The sequence below is a fragment of the Gallus gallus genome, chromosome 1 (assembly GCF_016699485.2).
Source record: "Gallus gallus isolate bGalGal1 chromosome 1, bGalGal1.mat.broiler.GRCg7b, whole genome shotgun sequence".
In the NCBI taxonomy this organism is placed as follows: domain Eukaryota; kingdom Metazoa; phylum Chordata; class Aves; order Galliformes; family Phasianidae; genus Gallus; species Gallus gallus.
The window spans coordinates 55,494,639-55,521,451 of NC_052532.1; the positions used below are offsets into that span (position 1 = coordinate 55,494,639).

General features: G+C 39.5%; 1 protein-coding gene across 7 annotated transcripts; it reads left to right on the top strand.

The window, feature by feature from the left end:
• Positions 1–779: 779 nt before the first annotated feature.
• CCDC53 (coiled-coil domain containing 53) lies at positions 780–16,124 on the top strand. Of its 7 annotated transcripts, none has more exons than XR_005844042.2 (8): positions 780–894; positions 1,927–2,025; positions 4,235–4,300; positions 5,154–5,282; positions 6,126–6,236; positions 11,044–11,108; positions 13,069–13,226; positions 14,388–14,525. XR_005844042.2 is itself a non-coding variant. In XM_416327.8 (7 exons), the coding sequence occupies exons 1-7, from the start codon at positions 844–846 to the stop codon at positions 14,470–14,472; spliced, it is 606 nt and encodes a 201-aa protein (XP_416327.5). In that variant the 5' UTR covers positions 780–843; the 3' UTR covers positions 14,473–16,124. The 7 variants fall into 7 exon arrangements, 4 of the variants coding, with proteins under 4 accessions (XP_416327.5, XP_004937889.2, XP_004937891.2 ...); XR_006933292.1 differs by having other exon boundaries at positions 6,129–6,236; XR_005844044.2 differs by having other exon boundaries at positions 13,069–13,271; positions 14,388–14,519.
• The last annotated feature ends 10,689 nt before the right edge of the window (positions 16,125–26,813 follow it).

A 26,813-nucleotide genomic window follows, 5' to 3' on the forward strand; every position in this document is an offset into this window, starting at 1 on the left:
AAACTCTTTAGGAAAGACAGACAGGAGAGAAAGGGAGGAGGTGTTGCCTTCTACAGCAACAGCTGGAGCCCATAGAGCTCCACCTGGGGATAGACAAGGAGCTGACAGAGAGCTTATGGGTTAGGGTTAAAGGGAAGGCAGGGGAAGGAGACACTGTAGTGGGAGCCTGCTACAGACTGCCTGATCAGGAAGGCTGAGTGGATGAGGCCCTATATAAGGAGATAGGAGCAGCTTCATGTTCACAAAACATAGTCTTCATGGGGGACTTCAATGGCTTTAAACTGGAAGAGGGCAGATTTAGACTAGATATCAGGAAGAAATTCTTTACTGTGAGGGTGGTGAGACGCTGGAACAGGCTGCCCAGAGAGGTTGTGGATGCCCCCTCCCTGAAGGCATTCAAGGCCAGGCTGGATGGGGCTGTGAGCAACCTGGTCTAGAGGGAGGTGTCCCTGCCTATAGCAGGGGGGTTGGAACCTGATGATCTCAAAGGTTCCTTCCAACCCAAACCATTCTATGATCCATTCTATGATCTTAGTGGACTTTTCCGACCGTAATGATTCTCTGGTTAAGCTGCCAAAATGGAAGAAGCGTAACATTAACCCTTCAGCAGCGCCTGGCCCCGGTGCAGAGGAGCGGCGCAGAGGGACACGCAGCGCGGCCCACGCTTACAGTCCGAGCTCCCTCACGAACTACACCTTCCATGGTGCACCGCACGGGCAGCGCACATGCGCAGACAAGCCAGCCCCGTCCTGTAGGGCGGGGAGGGGGGTTTTGTTTCCGGGCCGAGGACGCTTGAGAACGCGGGGGGCTTCCGGGGTGCGGGCAGTCTACCGGCCTGCGGGCATGGACGAGGACGGGCTGCCCATCGTGGGCTCCGGCATCGACCTCACTAAGGTACGGCCGCGCCTCGCCTCACCTGGCGCCGCGCCTCATCCCTCGGTCGTGTCGGCCCCGGAGGAGCTGCTTCACGTGCAGCGCTTTTGGTTGTGAAGGTGTAGCAAACATAATATTCAGCCTTTTCGTTTGAAAAGTATGCGCGGGTCGGATGTGACGCGGAGCATTTGTTTTCCTTCTTCAGGGCCAGAAGGGACAGCTCTGGTTTGCCCTCTTTATGTTTTATTTCTTAACGCTAACTTTCAGGAGAGTTCACTGTTCCATCTAAAAGCTTCTTAAATAAGATAATGTTCCTTCATTTGGACATTATACTTTTTTTTTTTCCGTGAATCCTGACACTTTTCAACTGTGTTTGTAGTATGTTGGTGGCAAAAAAGGATTTTTACCTGGGTTGCTTTGAAAGTAGTGCCTCCTATTTATTTCCATGGAAACTACAACAAATGCAAAGAGCACAATAACGCTATTGGGTAAATTCTCAGCTACAAAGCACGGTTTTTCAACAGTCACCATCGTTAGCTGTGTCTTTTCACCAGCAGTGAGCAACAGCCTGCGTGCTGTGCTCGTAACAATCTGCACCAGCAGTGCTGACCCGCTGTTGCTGTCAGTGCTGCTGAAATGCACCACCACAGCCTCACTGTGCTCCCATCCACGGTTTGGTCTCCAGAAACACTCAGCAAGCCTCCATCAATATCAACAGGTGCAGTTTTTTTCTCATGGAACCAACGTCGCACCAAATGTAACAGAATATTACAGTCTAGAATATTGGTGGGAAGGTTCAGCCTCTGCTGCCCTACCACCAACATCCACCTCTGATGTCATGGGCCAACATCATAACATCGGAGGCATTACTTCTGGAGCAACCCTCATATACGTTACATAGATTTCGTCTTTATGCATCCATAGGAAACACACCTAAGGCTGATCTCTAAATGTTTTTTCCTGAATTTTTGCATTTTTTCAATACGTATTTCAGTCCAAATGTGAGGATTAACACCTACAAATTGTCTCACTTTCTTGTACTGTTTATTGCAGGTTCCTGCTATTCAGCAGAAAAGAACTGTAGCATTTCTAAACCAATTTGTGGTTCACACAGTGCAGTTTCTGAACCGCTTTTCTACTGTTTGTGAAGAGGTATGTTTGCTATTTTCCATCCCTCGCTTTATTCGATGAGAAAAGATTCCTAGAAATGAGAACCAATCACTTTGCTATTTTTGCTGCCTTCATATCAGTAGCTTTAGAGTTTAGTCTGCTTTCTGCTCTTCTTGAATGCATTATTAAGACAGATTATTTTTTTTCTCCAGTGAATCCACTGCTGATTATGCCTTGCTTAGCCTTGTTTCGTTGAACTCTTGTATTTGGCATAGCTTTTGAACTTTGATTCTTTTTCTGAGAGCCTTCTACTGTGAATATAGTCTTGTTTTGGAAAGAGGCTGCTCTGTGTCTGTGGTGCTGACATCACTGTGACAGTCCCCATCCCCCTCATCTGTGTCATAGGGCAATGCATTAAAATTTGCTTTCAGATTTCTCTGCCTTTACTTTTGATATACAAATCTCAGGAGGCAAACGATTTTTGATTTTTGAAAAAGGGATGTTTTTGGCAAGTGATGACTCTGGAACATGGAGCAATTGATATTTATGTTCTGTGGAAAAAAAAAATAGTTCTTAAAATCAGTGGTAAGTTTTTGTCTTGAATTTAACGCCATTGGAAGTTTACTAGGACTAAAATTCTCCACAGGACAGGAAAAGAATGCTTCTTCCTTTGTAGAAATGATGTTTTCTGATGTGGCTCTAAGCTTTACCTTTCTGTTATTAGTGGGGGTTTTTTTGTGGCTGTGTACTAGGTTATTCAGCAAAAGCCACTATGCAGCCCTAGCTCACAGCAGTTGTCAGATCGAGTTAGAGAAAGCAACGCAACCTGAGACATTCTTTTGTTAGTAAACGTTAGAGCCAAACTCTTGGCAGGTATAAATTTGGACTACCATATTAACATACAGAGTTTCAAAATTAATTTAAAAAAAAAATCAAAAATTGTGAATTTTCTTGACTTGGTATATAGGATACTGGCACTGCCTGGTGGTGTTATCTGTTTCCCAGAACTGAGTTTTCATGTGATCTCAATATTACGTATTATATAGGCACTGCAGAAGTCAAAGCATATATACATAAAGCTGTCTCGAGCATGGAGCAACACTGTGAAGTCTAGTTAATGAAACAGTTAGTAGTTAGCATAAGTGTGTTGCTACTGAAGAGACAAAGTGGTTACTGTACAAGCTTGAAAAGATATTGCATTTATGAAGTACAGAAGTGTTTTTAATGTTAATGGTCCCAGTGTAAATCAGCAGAAGTCAGGAAATTCAGAATTAAGGCTGCCACCAGCCTACCTCCAAATTCTTGTCAAGCTGATATAGCAAGTTTTAGAACTGTCTTTTGTACATCTTTCCTCCCCTTTTGTCCACTGCTTGCAGAGTGTATAGTTCCTTTCAAGGGAGCCAACTTCTCTTTGCAAACAAAGAGCCATCTGTAAACAAGTCAGCGTACTATCCAAAAAGACTAACTTTTGTACTTTCTTTTTACTTTTCCAGCATATTGGCAGAGCTGCCATTTCCTTAGGGTGTTAAAGCTCTGCTTAGGAGCCAGGCAGAATCTTGCCCATATGCCAGAGAGCTGTCAGAGTGGTACTTATCTGCCAGCCTGCATGCTAAGCCAACTTCACTTGGACAGGTCTGGTGGAGTATGGTAACGATTAGTTAACAGAGTGACTGTGCTTATAGAGTAATTTAGAAAAACTTAAGTTGTTTCTAAGAAAAATATATCAAAATTTTATTGAGGTACACTTGGAGAATATAAACCTGGTTAGTTCAGATTTACTGTGACTAAGACTTTCATTCACCTGCTGAATTCTTTATCAAATATTTCTGTTGCTTCATACTCAGTTATATACGCACGCATCACATCTTTTTTCTTCTTTCAAATATGGGAAAAGCTTTGGAGAAAGTTATTTTGATCAACTGTGAGAGTACAGTGTGTCTGCCGTTAGTCTCTAGTTGCCCAAAGTAATACCCTGTTTACTTTGGCTTCCATTTGTACATAATCTGTCTTCATCTCTGTCTGTCAAATAATGTGTTGTAAAATTAGTTATAATTTGAACCACTCTAGCTACTGTACTAAAAAGGGATGATGACATTGTTTCATTTATTTCATGTTCGTTATCTCATTTATACTCTACTGTCTTTTGCAGGTTGAAACCAAAAGAGATTTTATTTAACTAGATATCATACGCTTCTATGTATACCAGTGGCCCAGAAAAGCATTTTCACATCTTAATTGTTTTCTGTTCTAGAAATTGTCAGCACTCTCTCTCCGTATCCAGCAAATTGAAACAACACTCAATATATTGGATGCAAAGGTTTGTATGTGTACAGACTGTAACTTTGGGCAGTGACAGCTTCTGAGATTACATGGTTAAGAAAAGGAAGATAGTTTGAATTGAGCAAGTAAGTTTTCATACTGATTGGAGGAAGCTAATACAAAATGCTTACATGGCAAACTCTCCTTCTGCATTTCCTGCCACTTACAACATTTGAACGTATAGTAGATATGGAAGAGAAGAACAGGCAGCCTATAGTGGAAATGTTGGTTTTGTCCATCTTTAGGGTACAGAACTGGAAAGGAACATTTGGATCATGGAAGGGGAAGTGAACTACATGGCAGTTACTTGTGTTGTTTTTATTGCAAAGCTTGTTTGTTTTCTGTGGCCTCAGATATCTTTGAACTAGTTCAGATGTGTCTGATGTACGTTCTTTAGGTAAGATGTTGTATGGATATAACCAGTAGTCATGAATTATCATTTAATTAGCTGCAAGAAAAAAAGTAGACAAAACTTTAAATAATTATTTTGTTCATGACAAAAGCAGTTTCTGTTGGCAGTAGCAAAATGCCGGGAAGGTGTTGAAACCTTTCCTGCGCTGCAGCTCAGTGTAACCAGTAAAGGCTTCAACTGAGCTTTTCGGGGTTTTCTTATAGGGACTTCCCTGTTCAGGTGGCTTCTTTTTTCTTTATTTTTTTGGGGGGGAGGGGAGGCGGGAGGGGAGGGGAAGAAGAGGCAATTGAAATACCAAAACTAGTGATAAAATATTAAAATTTTGTTAATGTGAAACTCACCTGTGGAATATGTAGTGAGTGACATACTGCAGAATTTCTTCTATGTGTAAACTTACAAGATGCCCATTGCTTATTTTGATCATGTTTTGTCCAATCAGTTATCCTCTATTCCCGGCTTAGAAGATGTCAAATTTGAAGTGTCCAGTGCAAATCTGAATAGTGTTACAAGTAGTCCCATGGCACCAGCCACTACGGATCAACAGGCAGCTGTGTCACCTCAGTCTGGAGTAAGTAATGAAGATAAACAGTGTACCGAAGGAATATACTTCTCCATATCGAATTTCTAATCTCATTTAAAGCAAATGGAAGAAGCAAGTTTACTTAAAGAGGGCAGTCACACCAGCTGTAAAGATCTAAGATTACATTTTTCATTAATGAAACTAAACAAGTGACCTCTAAAACAAGGGCATACTCTCTCGTAAATATGTGGATTAAATAACTAGAACTAACTCAAATCAAATAGTAAATGATTTCATCCTCTTTGGTCAGTGATACTAAAATATAAACATGAATTACATCAGAGATTGGAAAGGTCATGAATGAAAGGAGCAGCTCAACTCATAATTCCAGTTCTTTTCTCGTGTTTTAGAATGTGAGCTTCTAGGTCAAGTTGCAGTTTCTAGCATACTTTTTTAATAGAGGTTATTACAGGGAGGGCAAAATATGTTGGACCACTTGGGGAGAGAAATATAATGTAAATACAATAAATATGATCTTAACAAAATCTTTCTTATAAAGAACGCATTTAAATTAGTTCTGTTTTATTTATTATATACAGTTGATGGCTGTTTTCGGCTACGTGTAAGTCTTGTGGTATTGACTATTGAATTCGTTTTTCCATGTCTTGTACAATAAATTGTTGCTAAAAATATTTGGGGATTGGATTCAATGATCTCTTGAGGTCCCTTCCAATCTGTGCAGTTCTGTGATTCTGTGAGTATAGATCAGAATAATCATGATGTACGAAGAGTTGTACTTTACTCTTCAGGTTCAAACTTCATGGATCGAAGTCTCTCAATGCTTCTGGTCCGTGTACCTAACAACTGAAGTCTTATCTTCTTTGTATACAGCAGAACAATAAACATGAAGAAGCACTACAGAAAACAGAGATAGTAACAGAAAATATGAGAACTGTGGCCAAAGACCCAAGATATGCCAGATATCTCAAAATGGTACAAGTGGTAAGTCAGTTGTCATATCATTCTTTGGGTAGTCAGTTATTTTTAGGTGAAACTTCAAACACAACTGTAAGCGAACATAGAAGGTGTATATTGCATCAGTAATCTTTAAGCTAGAGTAACATGAATGTGCAAGGACTGCTCTGAAAGTAATGCCTCCTATTTTATAATGTCCAACAGTGTCACAAGCAGATGGTGGTGGTATGGCAGTAGAGTTTGAACCTTCCCACCAATATTCTGTTGCACTTTGTTGCTGTGCAACAGATGGCAGCGGAGGGGCAGTCTGACATGGTGTCTGATACAAAAGTGTGTGTGAAGCAAAGGCGTGTAACTGAATTCCTATGTGGAAAAATGGTACCTGTTGACATTTATCAAGATTAGCTGGATGTTCATGGACACCAAACAGTGGATGTGAGCACAGTGAGGCAGTGGTAACAGTATTACGAAGGACAAGTCATCAAGTCATGTTCTGGACAGCCTTGTGGATTTGTAAGAGCACTGCATGCATGCATGCTCTTGTTCATTGCTGGTAAGAAAAAAAAACAAGCAAACAAACAAAAAAGATCCCACAGCTAATGGTGTTGAATAATAGTGTTTTGTAGCTGAGAATTTGCTCAATCAAATCAGTGTTACTGTGTCCTTTTAATTTATTGATTCCATGGAAATAAATAGAGGCATTACTTTTGGAGCCAACTGCATGCTTTTAGCATGTCTTCTCTAAGAAATGGTTTGATGTATTCCTGCAGGCAGCCTCAGGCAAGTTCTTACTACAAAATTCTGCCAATATAGTTGCGATCTGAGGGTGCAAAGATATGATATTAGTTGGAGTTATAGAAGATTCCACTGGAAGTGTAGTTACTCAGGCAGAATTGGTGTCATTCCCTGCACACAGACATGCTTACAGCTTTTATTTGCTGTAGGGTACAAAACAAAGCTTTACCAGTATACTCCTCAGCAGGAGAGTTTGTTATTCCTGTAGAGCTCAAAATAAAGGTAGAAGAATTGTTTAACTAATTACTTCCACTTCAGTTCCTTGCTATTCATGATGCACGTTTAGTTTCCCTCTTCATCTTTCTTCTTTGCTATGGATAAATAGAAAATGAGTATAATTTCAATACTTACATTCATGAAAATGAAGGAGTGAAAAGATTGGTAGGAGACTCTTTGTGACTTTTCACATCCACAAAACTAAAAACAGCATTGAGAACAAAGAAAAAAGATCTGTCTTTATTTTCCAGCAATCATTGGAAATTTTCCTCTAAAATATATATGATAATCCTGAAAAACATTACTAACTCACAGTATAGTAAAATGTTGCTTATATGAAAACTAACTGCATGGTTTTGTTCCCTCTTCAGAGCAATTATTACAGTTGGTGAGCTTAGTGCTTTGGATGATGTTCCAGAGCTTAGTTTTCATTTGAATCACAAATTGGCTTATTACAAATCATTTGGAAAGCCAAGCGGTGGGATAGTGGCAAAGGGCAGAATACTTTGTTAGTGTATTGATTTAATGCCAGATTTCAAAGTGGATGTGAAAGTGCTGGATGGTCTAATTACTTTGACTTTTTTTTTTGGTGGCTGCTGGAGGAGTAAGATCTCACTTTCCACATTTATCCTTTGTACTGGCAGTTCCTGATGACTCTTCTGCCAGTTGTAAACAGTGTGGTAGGAAAGTCAAGCTAACGTACTACACATTAATGTGTGTTTTTCTATTTGCCAACCTAGTCTTCTCGCCCAGTCAAGTATTTCAGTTAGTGTCATTTGTTTGCTCAAATTAAGTTTCTAGGTGAAGATTTTTTTGAACTGATCACTTATTTATGGCCCACAATATCTGTAGTATTGGAGAATTAGCACTGGAAGTGATGTTTCTTTTATGCTGAGGATAGCTGTTCTGTGGAACTGTAACAAACTTATTTTGATGGAGTGCAGTTGAGCATAATTTTTTTCTTTTTAATACACAGCAGTAGTATTCAAGCAAACATTACAAAAGCAGTATCGTGTTTGCTGCAGTAAATGTTCAGAATTCTTGTATTGACAGAGTGAGAAGAGCAGTCTAGCACTTCAGATACACGGTATGTTTAAAGTAAATTTACTTCTGCTGGATTCTAAACACCAGACGTGACTGCGTAGAGGTCAAGATACTGATTAGCCTAACATAGATTGATTCTTGCTTTAAGGAACTCAAATAAAAGCAAAATTTGATTGCTACACTGATCCTAAGTAGTTGCCAGCAGTAATGATATTTAACCTATTTCTGAACTGAGGAGGACCAAAACCTCTTTTACAATGAGACTGCCACTTGCACTATAGGTTCTCCAGGATTTGCACACTTCTCAAGCCACAGGACCAGCCTGGATATAGGCTGGGGTACAGTGTGTTGAATTTAGACTATGTCAAACCTTAACTGGGCAGGGGCTGTGATGGGTGCTGGCTCGTGTTAGAAAAGTACATGTGCTGTTTAAGTTGACCTGTATGCTCAGTGTATTTATAGTTAATAGTTAATGTTTAGATTTAAAATAATTGTTTTATTTTAGTACGCAGCAGTATTAGACTCTGATTTTCCAGGTTAAACTTAAGAAAATATGAAGGATGAAGTAATTGTAGTACCCTAATTGTATTATAAACAGATACAGATATAAACTTATTTGTTCTCCCTTGATGGAAAAGGTGTACAGCATTCAGGGGAATTTTGAGTAAACTTATGGTAAATTTGGTAAATCTGATACAGGAAGGTACTGAAGTTTTTTTTTCCAATCTTCAGATGTATTGTCTTTCAGATTAAACTTTAATTTTTATTTGAACTGGGACTACAGATATTAAAATAACTTAATAGGGCAGAATTACTGATAGGAAAAAATGTTATTTGAGGAATGTGGAGTTTCTGTTTATAAGCAGAAGATGCTTAAAAGGTGTTTAAGAAGTTAAGATGGCTGTGACTTCTCACAAGAACAGTCTTAAAAGTAATGAGTTAGCTTGTGCTAGTATATGAATAATCACAATGTTTCTGGCGCTACAACAGTGAGAAAGCTAGTTAGTATTGCATGAATTCCTCTATTTTATAATTAGTACAAAATCTATTTCTGTTAACAACTGTTGAAGAGAATGTGTTCTACAAAGTCTCTGAGTTACGAGTCTGCAAGTATTGAAGAGACTTCTCCCGTGGCTGTGACCTTAGATGTCTTCCACTAGCTGCAAAGTAAACTTGTTAGTTTATAATACTAGTGGTTGATGTACTGACTTAAAAAGAAAAATCTTTATCAGATAATAGATTCTATGTTTTAAAATGATTCTTGCATATGTTGATGCATACGGTTTTGGAATAAAACACTTCTCCAAGTGAGAACATAACGAGTCTCTACTCCACTGTTATTAGTTCATATACTAAGCTCCCTTTCATCGAGAGCAAATAAGAGTATCTTGTTTTCAGTTGGCTTGAACTGATGCATAAACATTTCAGTGCTGGTGAAGGACCCTATGAGTGTCCAATCTTGGGAGAAAAAAACATTTACTAATACAGTATTGTGTGTGGTGTTCAAATCCCTGGAGTCCAAGAATAAGTGAATGCATTAAACAGTCATAAAATGCTCAACTGTTTTCCCCTTTGTGATGCGCATCAGATGTTATTTACTGAGAAATTCTGTGTCATAATCTAATACCTCACAACTGTTTGAGTCAGATTTTTGCCTATTCCTAGTGGGCTACTAACTATATGCAACTGGCTTAGCTCTCACTTTGCCAGGTTAGCTACTGCAAATGTCACTAGTACGGTGTGCTTCTCTGGAACATTAGTCATCACTGTTCATTATTTTATCACTATTTTACTTACTTTGGACTAAAGTTGTTTGTCCTGTGCCAGAAGAATCCTGCAGTACCGTTTGTTTAGTTTTCTAGGCCTCTCCTCCCTTTCCTAGACCGCTAGTATCTTTGTCCCTTGGGATCAGAGATTCAATTCTCTTCCCCAGCACACCCCTGCGTTGGCATGCTGTGGTTCAGGTGGTGTTTCTGATCATTTGCAACAGGAGATGGCAAAGCAACAAATTTTCATTGAGCAACTCTAGTGGAAGCGTAGGAACAGTTTGTTGGAACGCAGCTTGTAAGACTGTGTGCGTCAAAGTGTTCTTCAGCATGCGATCTAACATGAGGGGCTGAATAAAACAAAGTGTAGAAGCTGCGGAAGAACTTAAAGAAGAATTTTTTTCTTAGCTGGCTGAAACCTGTCTGCACATCATAGAAGATTCAACCCTGACTTCACAAGCACTTGTATTCAGAGGATTCACTTTTAAATTGTGATTCTGTTCTCAAGTCCACTTTACATTTTGTCTGCATGCTTTCCAAAGACTTTTCCAGTTTCTAGCAGTGCCATGAGATACCTTTCCAGAGCAATAGGAGATGCATTTTTCCCACTGAAGCTGTACCTTGAGTGCCTTGAGTTCTCTTGTCTTTCCAGCGCAGCTGCTCTCTGCTGTCTTTGTGCTACTTTGTGCTTTCTTCATATTCTCATCCAGAGATATAACTTCAACATACTGCGTTTATCTGCATGAATTGCAAATAAATCTGTCCATTGCTGATTCCCTTCCCTAAACTTTTTTGAGACATTTTGCCATAAAGATAAGAAGAATTAAAAAGGGCTTTCATCTCAAACATTACTCGCTTCTAGGTTCATACTGATGGCAAGTGAGATTATCAATCCACGTTCCTGTTCACTGTGTGATTATGCATATTTTTTTCTGAAAATGAGTTGAAAAGAACCTGTGGAGTTCACTAATTTTTGTCTACTAGTTTTATATAATACTTCTCCTCCTACACAGGGTGTTCCTGTTATGGCCATACGAAACAAAATGATTTCTGAGGGGCTAAATCCAGATCTTCTTGAGTAAGTAATGTTTCCTTTCCAAATTGTAACTTTCATTAGGGTTGGAATGCAACCATTTGTTGAAAAATTATGGTCTGAGAAAGGCATCATAGGATGAAGGATGCGATCTCTAGTATGAGATACCTTTTCAATATTGTCAAGTCTGAGGCATGGCCCAAGAAATGCCAAGCTTGGAATGTAGGTGGACATATATTGCACCCTCCCAAACAGAAAGTTGCAGAACATTACCTATCAAACTTGAGAGGAAGTGGAATCGCTTCTTCCAAGCCAAGCACAGGTTCAATGGAAAGGATATAGCAGTGACAGGGTAACATCTGTCAATATACATCTAGCAATAGGGAATCAAATAATATGTCAGTTGCCATTTTGGCTGTGCTATTTTCAATATGAGATATGTCCCAGAAATTTTCTTCCAACACTTTGGTAGCTGGATGTCATCTTTGTAGAGTAATAAGAACAAGCTCTATTTTATTTTGCTTTATGTATGAGGAGTAACAGGCTTATTATCAGATTCCCTCAGTAGAGTGTTCTGATACAGTGTACAAGCTCAACATAGATGGTGAACTCAGCATTTCAACGTTGTAACTGGATTGAGCCAGCTTAACATAAGAACTACTAAGAGCAGACAGTCATTTTCAGTGCTAATTTGTCTAAATTATGGATTTTAGAATCTGACATTTTGAGACTTAGTTTAGTTTTATTGCACTGTTTCACAAAATGTATTAAACTGAGCATGATGAAATAATAAACAGTAAGTTTTGTTTTTATGCTGTAGCCACCAAACCATTTGAAATACTTGCATCCTCTGCAGAAACTGCTGATGTATTATGAAGTCCTCTTTTCCTTTTGGTGGAGCCTTTTTACAGTTTGTTTACTAAAATGGAAATACTGGGAAACTGAGTTACTGTCATATGTTGAGTCATTTTATCTCCCAGCTGCTTCCTGGTGTCTGAATAAGCCTAAAGTGGTTACTCCTCATTTGATATTTTTACTGATCAAACAAGAAATAAGAGTGCAAGTAAGAATCTGTGCAGGTCTGAGAAAGGATTATCATACGTGGGTTTACTATATGTTTGTTAAATCTGTCCTGTTTCTTACTCTGTATTCCTGGTACATACTTTTGTGCAAATGCTATTTGCTCATATTTGGATGGATTTTGATAGTAGATTTAAAAAAAAAAAAGAAAAAAGAAAAATAATCAGCTATATTTTTAAGTATCTGCGTTTGAATTTCCTGGTTTGAGTTAAGATGGAGTTATGACAGAAATGTTAATACTGTTCCTTGAGGCTCATGGAATATGACTGGGGTTTGGTCTCAGTCCATCTTCAAGGATTCTTTGAAACACTGAAGTTCAGGCAGATTGTCTTTAAGTTGTTAGCAATTTGAAAATTTCACTGCCTATCTACCTTGTTAAAGAAAGCTAATTATTTTTGGCAAGGTGACTAATGCATCCTGAGTGTGTGTATAAATAAGCAGTATTACTCAATTTATTTTTTATTTTTTTTAGTATATCTTAAGAAACCATGGCAAAATTTGTTGTTGTTTTTTTTTATCTTCTTGCTTTCTTGTCCCAGTATCATACAGACTTTTTTTTATATGTCTTGTCATTCACACAACGTTTCTTGGGTCTTCAGGTGACTCAGGCCTGTTAGCTGAGTCTCAATGAAGTTTAGGAACGTTTACATACTGCTGTATGCTGAGTCACTTACTACAGACTGTCCCAGCCGCCTGTTGGTGACTGTGTGTGCTTTTTCTGTGGCTGCAGAGAGGCTGACTCTAATAATAAGATATTTATGGTCTCTTCCTTTGGCTGTTTTACCTCTACTTCTGTTATCACTCCTTTCTCAGCTTTCTACAAGCTTTTTTTTTTTTTTGAAAACTGCCTTTTTTATTAAGCTAGTTTATCTGATTTTTAACTTCTGTTTCTTATCCTTTTTCTCTTGCCTGTCTACAATTCCAGGAGATTTTGTCCTGCTCTCCTGAAGTAAAGGGATTCATTGCCATCTTCCTCTCCTTACTAGAGGAGAGTTTTTGCACTGCTCTCTCCAGATCACATGTCTTTGCACAGCTCTTCTGTTTTGTCATTACCGTGGCAACAAGGAATAATATTGTGAAGCGGTATTTGCATGAGAAAGAAAACCCTTTCTTTAATATATTTTGGAGGTGTGCAGGGGGGTGGGAGAAGGCTCTCTTACACTTCTTTAATGCACTTCTTAGTTTTGTCCCGGAATGCTTATAAACACTTTAAATGTACCTTAGGGATTTCCAACAGAGACGTTATAATAAACAATTGAAATTGGGTAAGAAATTATCTGGCATGACACAGAATGGTAACCCAAAGATAGATAACAACAGGAAAAACAGTACAATTATTACCTTACGTTAAATTTTAATGTTTTATTGAAAAGAACACTTAACTATAAGAAGCTATTTTCTGTAAAGATTGTTCTTTCCCCTTTCCCAAGTATAGCTGCATGTATGCTTTGTACCCTGGTTTCAGAATTCACCAGGGTCAATCTTGCTTGTATTGTCAAACTCATTACATAGAAGGGAGTCTCCAGGGAGAACAAGCATCTGTGGTCAGTAGTGCTGGTCGTTCTGTAGATGACTTGCTTCTCTGTCCTTCATTCCCAGTAGATTTCCCCAAGCAAATGTTTTGACACAATGTTGAGGTCCATCTTAAATATTCTCCTCAAAACTAAATACTAGAAGTCTGATCATTTATAGTCAATAAAAATCCCATGGCTGCTCTTGCATGTCAAATTTAACCCAGTGTTCTAGCCAAATTCCACTCTGAGTAATTCTTCTTTGCTTCTCTAAATTATCCCTGCAGTTTTAGTTGGATACAATATTGTTCATTTCCTGTCTTATTTTTTTTCATGTACTATTTACACTGCTTAATGGTGTACAGCATGTTCCTTTCAGCCCTACAACCTCTGATTAAAAAAAAAATTGAATTAATCAGTATTGCCTGCTTTCAACTCTCTTTGAGCGTTTGCTGCTTCTTAGTGATCTATCATAATTTCCAATAACCTTGAAGGTGTGCATTGAAACTGATGTCTACAGAATTTTCATGTCCAATGAGTTACAGTTTCTAGTATTTATCTTTCAGTTCTAGGTGAAGCAACACCAATAAGGTGTGCATTTGTAAAGCATAACAATTAATGTGTTAAGTGCTGTGGATATAATTTGCATGTAAATATAGTAAAAGGCATGGCCTACTGAGTTACTCAACCACCTTCTGGGAGTTACGACATAAACACTTCTTCTTGCCTGCAGGACTCCAGATGCCCCTGTGCCTGCCTGGGGAGATGATGGGAATGCAGAAGACAGTTCTGATAGTGAATCTTCCTTTAGTGACTAAAGAGACTGATTTCAGCCTTTGGAAACCTCCATTAAGTGCTACTGTGTTTGGAGCTTTTGCAAATAATGATTTTGCGTGCATCGCATGGGTGACATGATTTATCTGACAGCTTTTCTTAGCACTGAGATCTTCTGTGTTCTCTCCTGAGAAGTCTGGGCAGGCAATGTGTTTGACCTTAACCTTTCCATCATGAAAACTGATTGCGATATCCTTGTGATGTTTATTCTTCATTATTTCAGATTCTTTCTGATTCTTCTGGAGTTACGTAAAAAAAACCTCAAAAATTCTGCTCCTTTAAACCTCCAGGTCTGTAAGACTGCATTCTATTCATTCTTGAGTTCCTATGTAAGACTTCTAACCTAAGTTGCCTTCTGTCCCACAGCATTTAACTAAAGTAACTTATCAAAATTTATTTGTAAACTTATAAACTGCCTTTTTTTTTGCTATATTTTTGAAGTTGTATGACAAGAATTACATAGAAGCCTCCTATCTTACAATGTTTGCATATCAGTGATACTCTGTTTCAAAAGAACCTAGGCTACACATTTAAAATACCTATTTTTAAAGTATATACTGCTATTTGATTTCATGGTAGACGTTAAACAAAGCTGTTACATAAATTCCTGCTCTTCACTGTAATTAGTTATCAAATTCTGGTTACAGTAGTGAAGGAAACTACAGATACTGCAAGGTGTTTTTCTTAATGACACAGAGAGGCAGGTGACTGGGACATTGTTAACAGAATACCAGATTCTCACTTCTTATTCACTTTCACATGGGTCAATAAAAACCATTTTATGAGAGCTTTTCGCTTGTTGGGGAAGGAGTTGTTGCTGTGCAGTTCACATAGGATAAAAAATCACCTCCACGTTGGTGCCCTGGCTGATATTTTCAGCAAAGCAGTCAAAATTCAGTTTATGTGGTAGTGAAACTACCTTGCTACCTTTTGAGTATGCATTGGGTAACAATGAAGAAATCAACTTGGAGCCAGACTGGCCCGGAAGACTTCCTTCTAAAGTTAATCTGCTGCATGAGTCAAAAATGACATTTCATTAAAGAATCTTCTTTAATATAATTTGTTCCACATTAAATTCTTCAAAATCTATTTGAATTCCCCAGACTATTGTGATTGTACCAGAATAGTGTGGCCAGGCTATCAATCACTTTCTGGTATTTCACATTCTTCCCAAGACTAAGAAAATACTAAAACTGAATCTCTGAGTGTGTAAATTTGTTAGCCTTTCTGGCTGAGTCACTATCTCCTCTCTTAGTTATTTAAGTCACTTCAATAGGCTAGCTGATCATTTTTTCCTGTAACTTAAGCACGGCTCCCATTTGAGTCAAGCAGATGTATTCAAGCTCTTCATAACCTGTAAATTGGAATATAATCTGAATCCCTTGGAGGAAGGCATATAAGCACTAGAAAATGTCTGGAGGTGGCATTTCGATGATGAGTTAATTGTTATTGAACACAAACAAAAATATTCAGTAGCTAAATGGCAAAACTTGAGAAATATTGACATATTAGCAATAAATATTTCAGAAGTAAATGTTATTATGTTATTTCAGAAACATATTAAAACTTTTTGAAATCTATATTTGGAAGCTTATTTAAGTGATCTGTATAATAAAAGCGATGTTTTGTAAACCAACGTTGCAGTGCTATTTTACTCCTTTGTGTTTTAAACAAAATTGGGAAAATTCTTCCAAAGTCTCTCTAATTGATGTTTCTTTATAATCAGCTATACTGAAGTTGTGACAGTCTGCTAGCTGAAGGAGGGAGTCTTGAGAGTAGGAGTTCAGAGTATTACTTGAGCTATGTTAGCACTCAGACGAGACAAAAACTGAGCCTGACTTACCATTTTGTTTATCATTTTGAAGAAGCTTTTTCTGTGAAGTAATCTCAGTCTGAAGAAAACAAAATAGGTTGTCTTTTACAGCTCTACCGTTACCTTTTAAACCTAACCTGCAGTCCATTTTTATATGAGAATTCATCAGTTGTTACATATGCATATATTTGTCATTAAACAGTAATTATGTTCATATAAGCATGCTGAATTTAATTGCTTAAGATATTTTTTGCAGGGTAGCTGTATTCTTTGGCACAGTTTGATCATGTTAGGCTTTTGGAAACGTAAAGAAAAGTGTTGCCACTTTGTTTTCTCTGCTGTGTACATGATGGTATGCATTACAGCAAAAATCCAAATGATTGAACTGTGGGAAACTAAGAGAAGAAGATAAAACCTTCTCTTTTACCTTCAGTGCATCAGCAGCCATATTTCTTCCACTGCCTTTGGACCCTCTGAACACATTAAACTCCTCTCTTTCCATTAGCTTCATCTGCTAAACTCGTCCCTGTGCTCTTAGATTGTAGCCAAGTTCAGTCTGAGATGTTTCAGCAAAGGACACATGCTGACACAAGAATCCATTCAGTACGGGAAGGTTGGTTTGGGACTGTATTATGTCAGCTGTGCTAGTCCCTCTTGATCTACAGCAGTTTTCTAGTGAACTGGTGCAAACCCAGAAAGTTGGAAAATCCTTAACCACAAGCTAAATACTATAAGCAGGGAATATTCCAATTTGCTCGTTTTTTGCCGTCTATTTTGGAATAGGAGGTAGATGGAGTATTTCAGCTTGGCTGCGTGGTGATCAGATATACATAGTCTGTTCAAGGGAAGAAGTCTGTTTTTAAGTTACTTCAATTTTCAGAAAGCTTTCAACAGCAATGATTGTTAAAAATACTGCATGCAACAAAATTTACCATAGTACATAGTACAGAAGTCGTATACTTCTAATGTACCCCAAATTTACGTGGATTTAAAATCATCATCAAGGGGAATACTGCAGTTTGCAGGCATGACAACTGCTTCAGCTTGTTGCTGGAGTAACTGTTGAACGCACCTGTTAGTACAAACCATGTACTGCAGTTGTACTGCCAGTAAATTATGTAGTTTGTTTTTAAACAAATTATCACATTGCTATCTTTCTCATTTTGCAGGTAGACTGGTGCAGGATAGGTAGAGGTTAGGTTTTAAGGACAGGCATTTTAAATGCATGTAAGTGCTTACAGGCTTGATACATAGCTGTACTTATGTTATGGTTAAACCTCAAACAAATGTTGAAGGCAAAAACAACATTTGGACATGATTATTTTATCTTGAAGTCCCAGTTTAGCACCTTCATTGTTGATCTGTTTCATCTCAATTGTCCTGCTGTATTTGAAAAGAATGTAGATTGTCTTTTTTGAAAGTGGATCTTGTCATGTTGCTTGTTTTTCTTTCTGGTGCATCTCGTTTACACCAGTGATTAAGGGTAGAGTTTGACGTTTTGTGGAAAAACCACCATAAGAAGCTATGGGCTGTATTTTAAAAAAGAGCATCACCAAGATCATCACTTTGACTCACATGTGCTTTCCATGATGATATTTAGCAAGAAACTGAAGTTCATCACTGTCTTAATTTTGAAAGAAATACAGCTTTTTTGAAAGAAATCCCTGAATAACTGATAGAAGGATCACAGAACATCCTATGTTGGAAGGGACTCATAAGGATCATCGAGTCCAGTGTTGCAGTGCATTTGCCTGCAAAACAGAACATGTATTTTTGTGCTCCCCAGAAAATTTGGTAACTTCTTGCCTGACAACTACAAATCAAATGCTAGCACTACTGCCCAAAATATTATCCTCATGATCCTTCATGTGATGTTGTCTCCATTTGGACACTTTGTAGGTGAGATAGGAGCTACCACACAGCTCAGACCTGTGACTCACTTTGCCTTGCAGTTCTGTCATTTGTAAAAGTCAATACTGAGTGCTTTAACAGAAGATGGGAGAAGTACCGCAGTGCTCCTGTAGTCCTGTTGTCTGCCACCAGCTGTGAGCAGAGATTGATGCTCAGTGCTAGATTACGAGTTTGTTAGTGCTTCCAAAAACATTTGCGTTAGTGCTGGAAGCTCTGGATATTCCTGCCTTGTGTTCAGCTGTCTAGCTTTTCTAATGTTTTAAGACAGTTCCAAGGATTGGTTCATTATGAAGGAAATGAAGCAGAAAGTTAAAATTGTGTACTCCGTGCCATACCGAAAATGAGTGACAGAAACAAGCCTAGCATTGGATGTGTCCCCACGTACTCTTATTTTGAGATAACTTGAGTTTAAAGGACCATAAATTAAAATGCAGGTCACTGTTGAGGGCAGATATAGCATGACATACTTATTTATCTTTCTTTTATCCAAGCAGATTATTTCTGGGGAAGAAGAGGCTGAGGGGAGATGTTATTGCTCAAATACCTGAAAGGTGATTGCAGCGAGAGGGCGGCTGGTCTCTTCTCACTGCTGACAGGTGACAGGATGAGGGGAAATGGCCTCAAGTTGTGCCTGGGGAGGTTTGGGTTGGATAGCAGGAAAAGCTTCTTTACATAAAGAGTGGTTAAGCACTGGAATAGGCTCCCCAGGGACGTGGTTGAGTCACCGTCCCTGGATGTGTTTAAAAACCATTAGGATGTGGTGCTCAGGGACTTGATTTCGCAGAGGGTTTTTAGAATTAGGGTAGTATGTTTAGGTTGTGGTTGGACTTGATGATCTTTAAGGTCTTCTCCTGAGCAATTCTATGATTCTATGATTCCTTTTCAGTGTATTTCCCATTTTCAGGAAGTTTTGCTAATCAAGTTCTTGTATGATCTGTTGTATGAGATTGTACTTGAATGCTGGCTGCTCTGTCTGAGGATATGTCGTTCCCTGTGAAATAGAAATCACTTTCTGTACTTGTCATTTTCTGTCCCAATCTGTGGAATCAGAAGCTGTAGTAAAGTGGATACGAGGCTTGGGAACCAAAATTTACTGGAAAGAGCATGTATGAGTGCTGAAAATGGTTTATCAGAAGAAGGGGATGTGGAAGCAATTTTTACATGTAAGTGAACAGTGCTTTATGTGCCATCAACTGTTTAACAAACCCTACCCTTTATGTTACTTGTAGATGTGAGAATTACTACAATTACCCTGCTGTTAAGAGTTAGATAGCAGAAAAGGCCTGTTATAATTGATAAATCTCCTACCAATTGGTTTTATGATTTTTGCTTTCAAATTATCTCTAATATTCAGTTGACTTTACTCTCTCAATGGAGTTCATAATCCGTGTGTGATTTCTTGTATTACAGTTTACATCATTTTTTAGGGACATGGAGAATCTTTCCCCCGTGAGGGCTAAACTGTTCACAATTAATGTGTTAAAGTGGTGATTTCTCCATATTGATTTCCAACAGCCCTTTGAAAAGGAATAGTTTTGCATGCTTGAGATGAGCCTTTGATTTTCTGGACCAGTTTAAGGTAGAGTAGAAGTAGGAAGGGGGGGGATGGGCAGAGAAAATGGATGTCTGTCTCTGTGTTATCGTCTGCTATTTCCTCAGTACAGTGTTACTAGTGATTGCCAAAGAGTAACAATGGAGGTTTTTTTCCGAGAAACCTTGAACAGCATTGTATCATTTACACAGCATGGTGCCTGGCATCGTCAAATGCAAAAAGCGAAATAGGCAGCAGCCAATGTTTTTGTAGTAATTGATTAAGGGAAAAATGGTTCATAATGCTTTATGATGTGTTTGGTGAATTTTAGAGAACTGATGTCAAAAGCTTGCCTGTCCACACAAAAGCATCTGGTATATCACTAAGACAAGTTCATAGCAACTGAATACAGATGAAATATCTTCGCTGGGGGCTGATTATTAACATTTTCTTACGGTGACTTCTCTTGGCCTCTGACTTGGCTTTCACATCAACTTCCTTTTCTGTTGTAAATGTTAAGGTTTGTTATTGTTCTTCCAGCCTCCTGCCATCCTTGCTCTTCAGATGTTGAGTTGGCCTGTTGTAGTAGGGGAGAGAGAAAGAATTCTCAAAATTGAAGTGTCTGAGGACTTGATGTAGTAAGTAACTGAGTAGGAGAGAGAGAAAGCGTATTGGCGTTTGAATTGAGGAAAGTCTGCATCCCTAGCTCAAGTCTTCTTAGACCCCATGCAATCATAGAATCACAGAATGAATTATAGATTGGCTTGAGTTGGAAAGGACCTCAAAGATCATCTGGTTCCAGCACCCCTGCCATGGGCAGAGTTGCTAACCACTAGATCAGGCTGCCCAGGAACCCATCAAACCTGACCTTGAGTGCCTTCAGGGTAGGAGCATTTACAACTTCACTGGGCAGTCTGTGCCAGTGCCTCAGTACCCTGTGAGTGAAGAATTTCTTCCTGACATCTAACCTAAACCTCCCCTCTTTCACTTTAAATCCTTTCCCTTTGTCTTGTCACAATCTATGTGTGTAGAACTTTGGTCCCCCTCCTGCTTGTAAGCTCCTTTCAAGCATTAGAAGATCACAATGAGGTCTTGTCAGAGTCTTTTCTTCCCCAAGCTGAACAATCCCAAGTCCCTCAGGCTGTCTTCATAGGAGAGGTGCTCCAGCCCTCTGATCATCTTTGTGGCTCTCCTCTGGACTTGCTCCAACAACTCCTCATCCTTCCTGTGCTGGAGGCCCCAGGCCTGGATGCAGTACTCCCGATGGAGCCTCACAAGGGCAGAGTGGAGAGGGATAATCACCTCCCTTTCCCTGCTGGCCGCCCTTCTGCTGATGCAGCCCAGGATACCACTGGCATTGCACACTGCTGGCTCGTGTCCAGCTTTTCATTCATCAGGACCCCCACGTCTTTCTTGGCAGGGCTGCTCTCTAGGAGTTCATCTCTCGGTCTGTACTCTTATCTAGGATTGCCACAGCCCAAATACAATGCACTTCACTTAGCCTTATTGAACCTTATTAGGTTTTTGTGGGCCCACTTTTCATGCCTGTCCAGGTTCCTCTGGATGGCATCCCTTCTTTCTATTGTATTGACTGCACCACTCAGCTTAGTGTCATCAGCAGACTTGCTGAGGGTACACTGAATCCCACAGTCTAAGTTATTGATAAAGATGTTGAAGAGCATCAGTCCGGAAACAGGCCCCTGGGAAGCACCACTCATGACTGACCTCCACCTGAGTGTAGAGCCATTGCCAAAAACCCTCTGGCCATGAGCATCCATCCAATTCTTTATCCACTGAACAGCCCAGCTTTCAAATCCATATCTCTCCAATTTAGAGATAAGGCTGTGGTGTGAGAACATGTCAAAAGCTTTGCACACGTCCAGGTAGATGACGTCACTTGCCCTTCCTTGATCACCAGCGCTGTCACTCTGTCACAGAAGGCCTCACTCCATCTTAGAAGGCCAGTCAGTGTTAGAAAGAGGTGTTGTAAAGTACCATGTATGCTCTTCCTCTAAGGCCAGACCATCTTATCATCCAGAAACCTTCAGGTCTCTCTAGGTATATAGCCCTGACTCAATTCTGGGATTGCCTCATGCATTTTCTTTATTCAGTCTATATCGATTAGCAGAACCTCAGAGCACTGAACCATCTCAAGGGAGATTATGACCAGTGGCAGCCAATCTGTCTGGCTGCTAGAATCTGAGGTTTTCTAAGCTGGGTTTGTTACCCTGCTATAAGAAACATACCCTTTAAGAGTTTGCATCTTAGAAATCAAAACCAGTTGGGCATGTATTAGAGCTCCCTAGGAAGTCAAACTGTGTTTATTTCCCTTAACGCTCACTGTTAGTGTTCAGTTACCAGAAAACATTTCAAAATGTGACCAGTTTGGATGAAGAGATATTGCCATGGTTTTGTGGAGACTGAAGCTTTGGCAGAGGGGTCAGAAACAATAGGACAGTTCTCTTTGGGAATTATTTATACCACAGTGTGCTAGTATTGTGTAAGGCAGTCCTCAGTAAATCAGGTGGGAGTAAAAACTTATTTTGCCATATAAACAGAGTGGGTTGCATAACACAACTTGTCTTTCTCCTATTCTGGATGTTTTTTTTCCATCTGAATACTGTGTCTATATCATCATACATACCAGGCACACACTGCTGTAGCTGTTTTTTCCAGGACCTGGCCTCCTGGGCATCCATCTCTTTGCTCCATGACGTGCTGTTGCCCTCCACAGGATTTTCAGGCATTACAAGGAGCCTCAGCACCAAGAGCAGAAAGTACAGCTACCCATTGTCAGGCCCCAGCTGGCAATTGTACACTGTGTTTCTAATCTCACCTCTCCCAGGGACTGAATTGCTCAATCTTGCCCAAGTGTTTGTCTCTGGATTCTTTCATCAGATGCCTTTATAAGGGCAGTGTGATAAGTAATGGATGCACTGTCAGTCTAGGGGGATTTTCCATATTATATACAGTGGGGTTCTGCTGACCCAATAACCTAACTTCAGGATTCTCAAGCCCCACCTTCCCCCAGAGGACTTCCCTTTTCCTTTCTTTAAATATGTTCTGACGCATCCTTGGCTGTTGTCTTTTAGTATGTCTCTGTTGGGCATCTTAACTACCATTTTATTCACATACTGAGCATACAGTCAAGCTGTATCAATTAATATCACACAATCAGCCACGCAATTTTGAATGCCACATTGCCATTTTTCAGTATGCATTGCCATTGTGTAAGATTCCTTATCACAGAGGAGTCACCTGCCAGGATTATCATGTTGCTGTAATAGATTGACTTAGCACTGGCCATCGCTTTGTTCATCCCTGTCAGGTTCCACATCTGTTGGTTGCAAGCAGTTGTTTTCCCATGTAGTCTGTGTCCTTTCCCTGATAACACATGTGCTTTTTACATCTAGGAGACAGAAAGGATTTCTCATTTTAAGTCTACATAGCAGATTCACTTCGGTGCCAACCTTCATTTAATAGCTTGGCCTAATCTCGTTTTCTCTAGCCTATATATGAAAACACATTGGAGAGAATAGAGCACTCACGGATAATTTATGTGGTTATGGACAGAATCTTCTTCCTTAGGCTTCAATAGTTTTTATTACATAAATTCTTTCACTTCACAAAAATGCATCTCAATGTACACACTTCTCACATGCACACTTCTGCCTTCCCAATGTGTTTACATACTTCATTCCCATTTGCAACACTTCATCTGTTCCTGAGCAGTGTGTGTTCTTTTTTTATGTCCAAGATCCAAGCAAACAAAAATCCTTCAAACATCTTTCTGAATTAGTAGAGAGATGACAGTGAAAAAAAAAAAGAGAAAAAAAGAAAGCAAAACAATTAAATTATCTCCCACTTAAATGAGAATTTTACTGAGGCTTGTTTTGTTACATCGTGTTGTAGTGAAAACAGATGATATTTAAAACTTGGCTTTGAAGCAGTCCTCTCTTCGGCCTCCACAGGCAGCCCAACATATCCCCTCTGCACATCACTTCCAACAGCTCTTCAGCACAGCATATTTCCACGTTTATCCTCCAGACGAATTATAATTGCTGATCTTAAGTCAGTTGTGTACAGAGAAAATGATGTGCTCTCAACCCTAAATCCCATTACTCTCTATAAATTCCATCTTTCATAAAGAATTAAATGAAATGAAGGGAGAATTCGTTGCATTTCTCCCTTTTCTTTTTAAACTACGAGGATGGCTTTAGTGGAATCAGCTCCTCAGTGCATCAGTGAACAGTGTACCCAGTCAGCCCCGTTGGGTTCACCCCAAGGGCTGAGCAGTGCTGATGACACTGAGAGCAGATGTGGGCTATACTTCCCCTAATCTGCGTTCTGTACAAAATGGCTGTGAAACATTTATCAAAATGTTTAGCTTGTTTTGATAGCTGGACTAAATTGTAAACAAATGGTAACCACATGTTATTTACGGCAGAATAAGTTTGATTTGTTTGGTTTTATGACAGCATTTACACAGTATTTTATGCAACCCTAGTGACCTACATAAGGTTTTGGTCTACAAGTTATACTCTTTTTCTGAAAAATGAAAGAATTAGCAAAATAGATTATGGCAGGGCTTGTTTTTAGCCATAGCAGCTGGTAACTTGGTGGGAAAAAAAGAACTTAAAAGATTTCCTCGGTGTTTTCAGAGATCATAAATTCTCTTTTCTACTGTCTTAATCGCCTTCAAAAATAACCAAGATTCATGTTGGTGTTCATTAAGTCACGAGCTGAAAGCATTACACATTACCATTCCTAATGTCAAATAAGTGCCCCTACTTCCCACCATCACAAACCACTTCCTGGCTTCTATGCACCTTGGTCTGAAATGGTTTTTCTTTCTGTTTTGTTTGTTTATTTGTTTCTCAAGACTTGGGAAGGAGGGGGAATGTTATGATTAAACCTTCTTCTGCAGAATCTTTGAAACCATTACACCATGGTCTATTGGTCTTCAGCTGCAAGCCAAGATCAGATGGATCTAGAAAAGAAGAAACATGGAAGGGAAAAGCCACAGAAGTTTTTCTTTTCTCTCACACTTCCATTCAAAGGTCCTGGAGGGAATTCACAAATATATTAGGTCACCCTTGCAAAAACCCTTCATTAACAAAACAAATGTGGAAAAAAAATCTCAAAGCAGAACAGTAGGACACGTAATATCTGAATTATTTCGTAGTCATGTTGGAAAGGTTGTAGCTGAATATATTTGTGGCTCAGTGGTTGTTTTCAAGACTGTTCCGTAAAGTTGCATGAGACAGAACAGAAACCTCTTGGTTGGGATTTGTAAATAGAAGACATCCTGAGGCTTCTGCCTCTTTCCTCTTCTGGATGATGGCACTCAGGAAGCCACCTGTAATTCCCTCTGTAAATGATGAGTGCTGCATATGAACAAGGAAGGAAGAAAGCAAAAAAAAGCCAACAACAAATACAATAACCACAGAGCAAAGCACAGAAGATAAGTATTTTTTAAGTGTTTCATTTTTCAGGAAGGAGGGCTCCAGATTTTATTTTTCTGGTATATGAGAAGGGACAGTTACTGCTGCTTTGAGCCCTGTCAGCTTCTTCTTTTCTTACCAGGATGACATACTTATACATGAACTGGAAATAAAATTACTCTATGATTTTTCTGTGTTGCATGTGCAGGGGTTTTCAATGAAAGGCAAAGGATTAAATCTCTGAGAAAAACCTTTTCCTCATCGTTAAATCTCTCACTTAGTTTAAACAAGGACTGAGCTTTGGAGCCCATCGTAGGAGTGTCCTTTTCATTCCAGCTACCCAGTTTATTTTCTTGACTCACAGGCTGTGACAGTCTTCCTTCCTTCTAAGCCTCTTCTGTTTGTGATTCATTTACATAAACAGTCCCATGGCGATTGTAATAATGTTCAGCTCTTTCAGCTGGGGCATACAACTCTATTTCTCAGAAGTACATCAGCTCTGTGATTAATCACATGCCACTTGAAGCTCCTGCCTCTTTTGTTACACTGTGATGGTGAACCTGTATTTATTGCAGCAACTTGAGTCAATTTTCAGCTCATGTTTCTCTGACAGGAGTGGCTGGGTCACCCAGAGAAGGAAAGCCTGACCATCTGACTCCTTTACTTTCTCTGACTCCTTCACGATGCCTCGCTGCCTTTCCCAGTTGCCTCTTTCATTCTTCTCCTTGTTCCATGTTTCCATTTCCTGCAAAATGGCACTAAAGCATTTATAAAAATTTCAGAGCCGCTCAACCTAATCTAGTGCCTGATGGTGAGGTATTGGAACAGGCTGTCCAGGGAGGTGGTAGAGTCACTGTCCCTAGAGTGGACAGTGTGGATGTGTGGATGTGGCACTGAGGGACATGGTCAGTGGTCATGGTGGGGATAGGCTGATGGTTGGACTGGGTAATGTAGACTAGTTTTTTCCAACATGAATGATCCTGTGATCTAGAGGGAGGCAACCCTGGCCAGTGCAAGGGGTTGGAACAAGATGATCTTTGAGGTTCCGTCCAACCCAAACCACTCTATGATTATATGATTAAAGCAGAGTTTTAGACCTGCCACATTTCAGCTGCTGGGGTGAAATATTCTTGGGATCATTTCTTTCTGATAACTTTCATTCAAAATGGATTCTTTGGAAAGTTAGGGAAAAAAAAGGTCAGTTGGTTTAAACTGTATCTGAGACAATTGAGTCTTTATTTTTAGGTCAGGGAAGAAACCTGTGTCAAGGAGCAGCAGAAGAGTGTTTCCTTCCCAAGAGAGGATGAGGGGGAGCAAAGGCGGGTGGCAAAGCAGGAGCAGAGCATGGAGCTGATCACACAGTAGCAGCAACGGATGTTGATCGAGAATCTAAAACACCCAGTAAGTCTATGGGGATGAGACAGGTCTGAAGCCAAACTGAATCTGCAGGTCAGGACCACCTCACCTCAGCTGAAAAGCATCATAGTGCCAGGTGCAAAAGCCACAAAGCAGTGGCTGCCCATGATAGTGTCCAGGATGGAGAATGAATTTCTACGGAGTGTAGGCTCCCGATGGAAATACAGGGTGTAAGTATTAAATTAAGACCCAAACCTCAGTGTCTTTGCA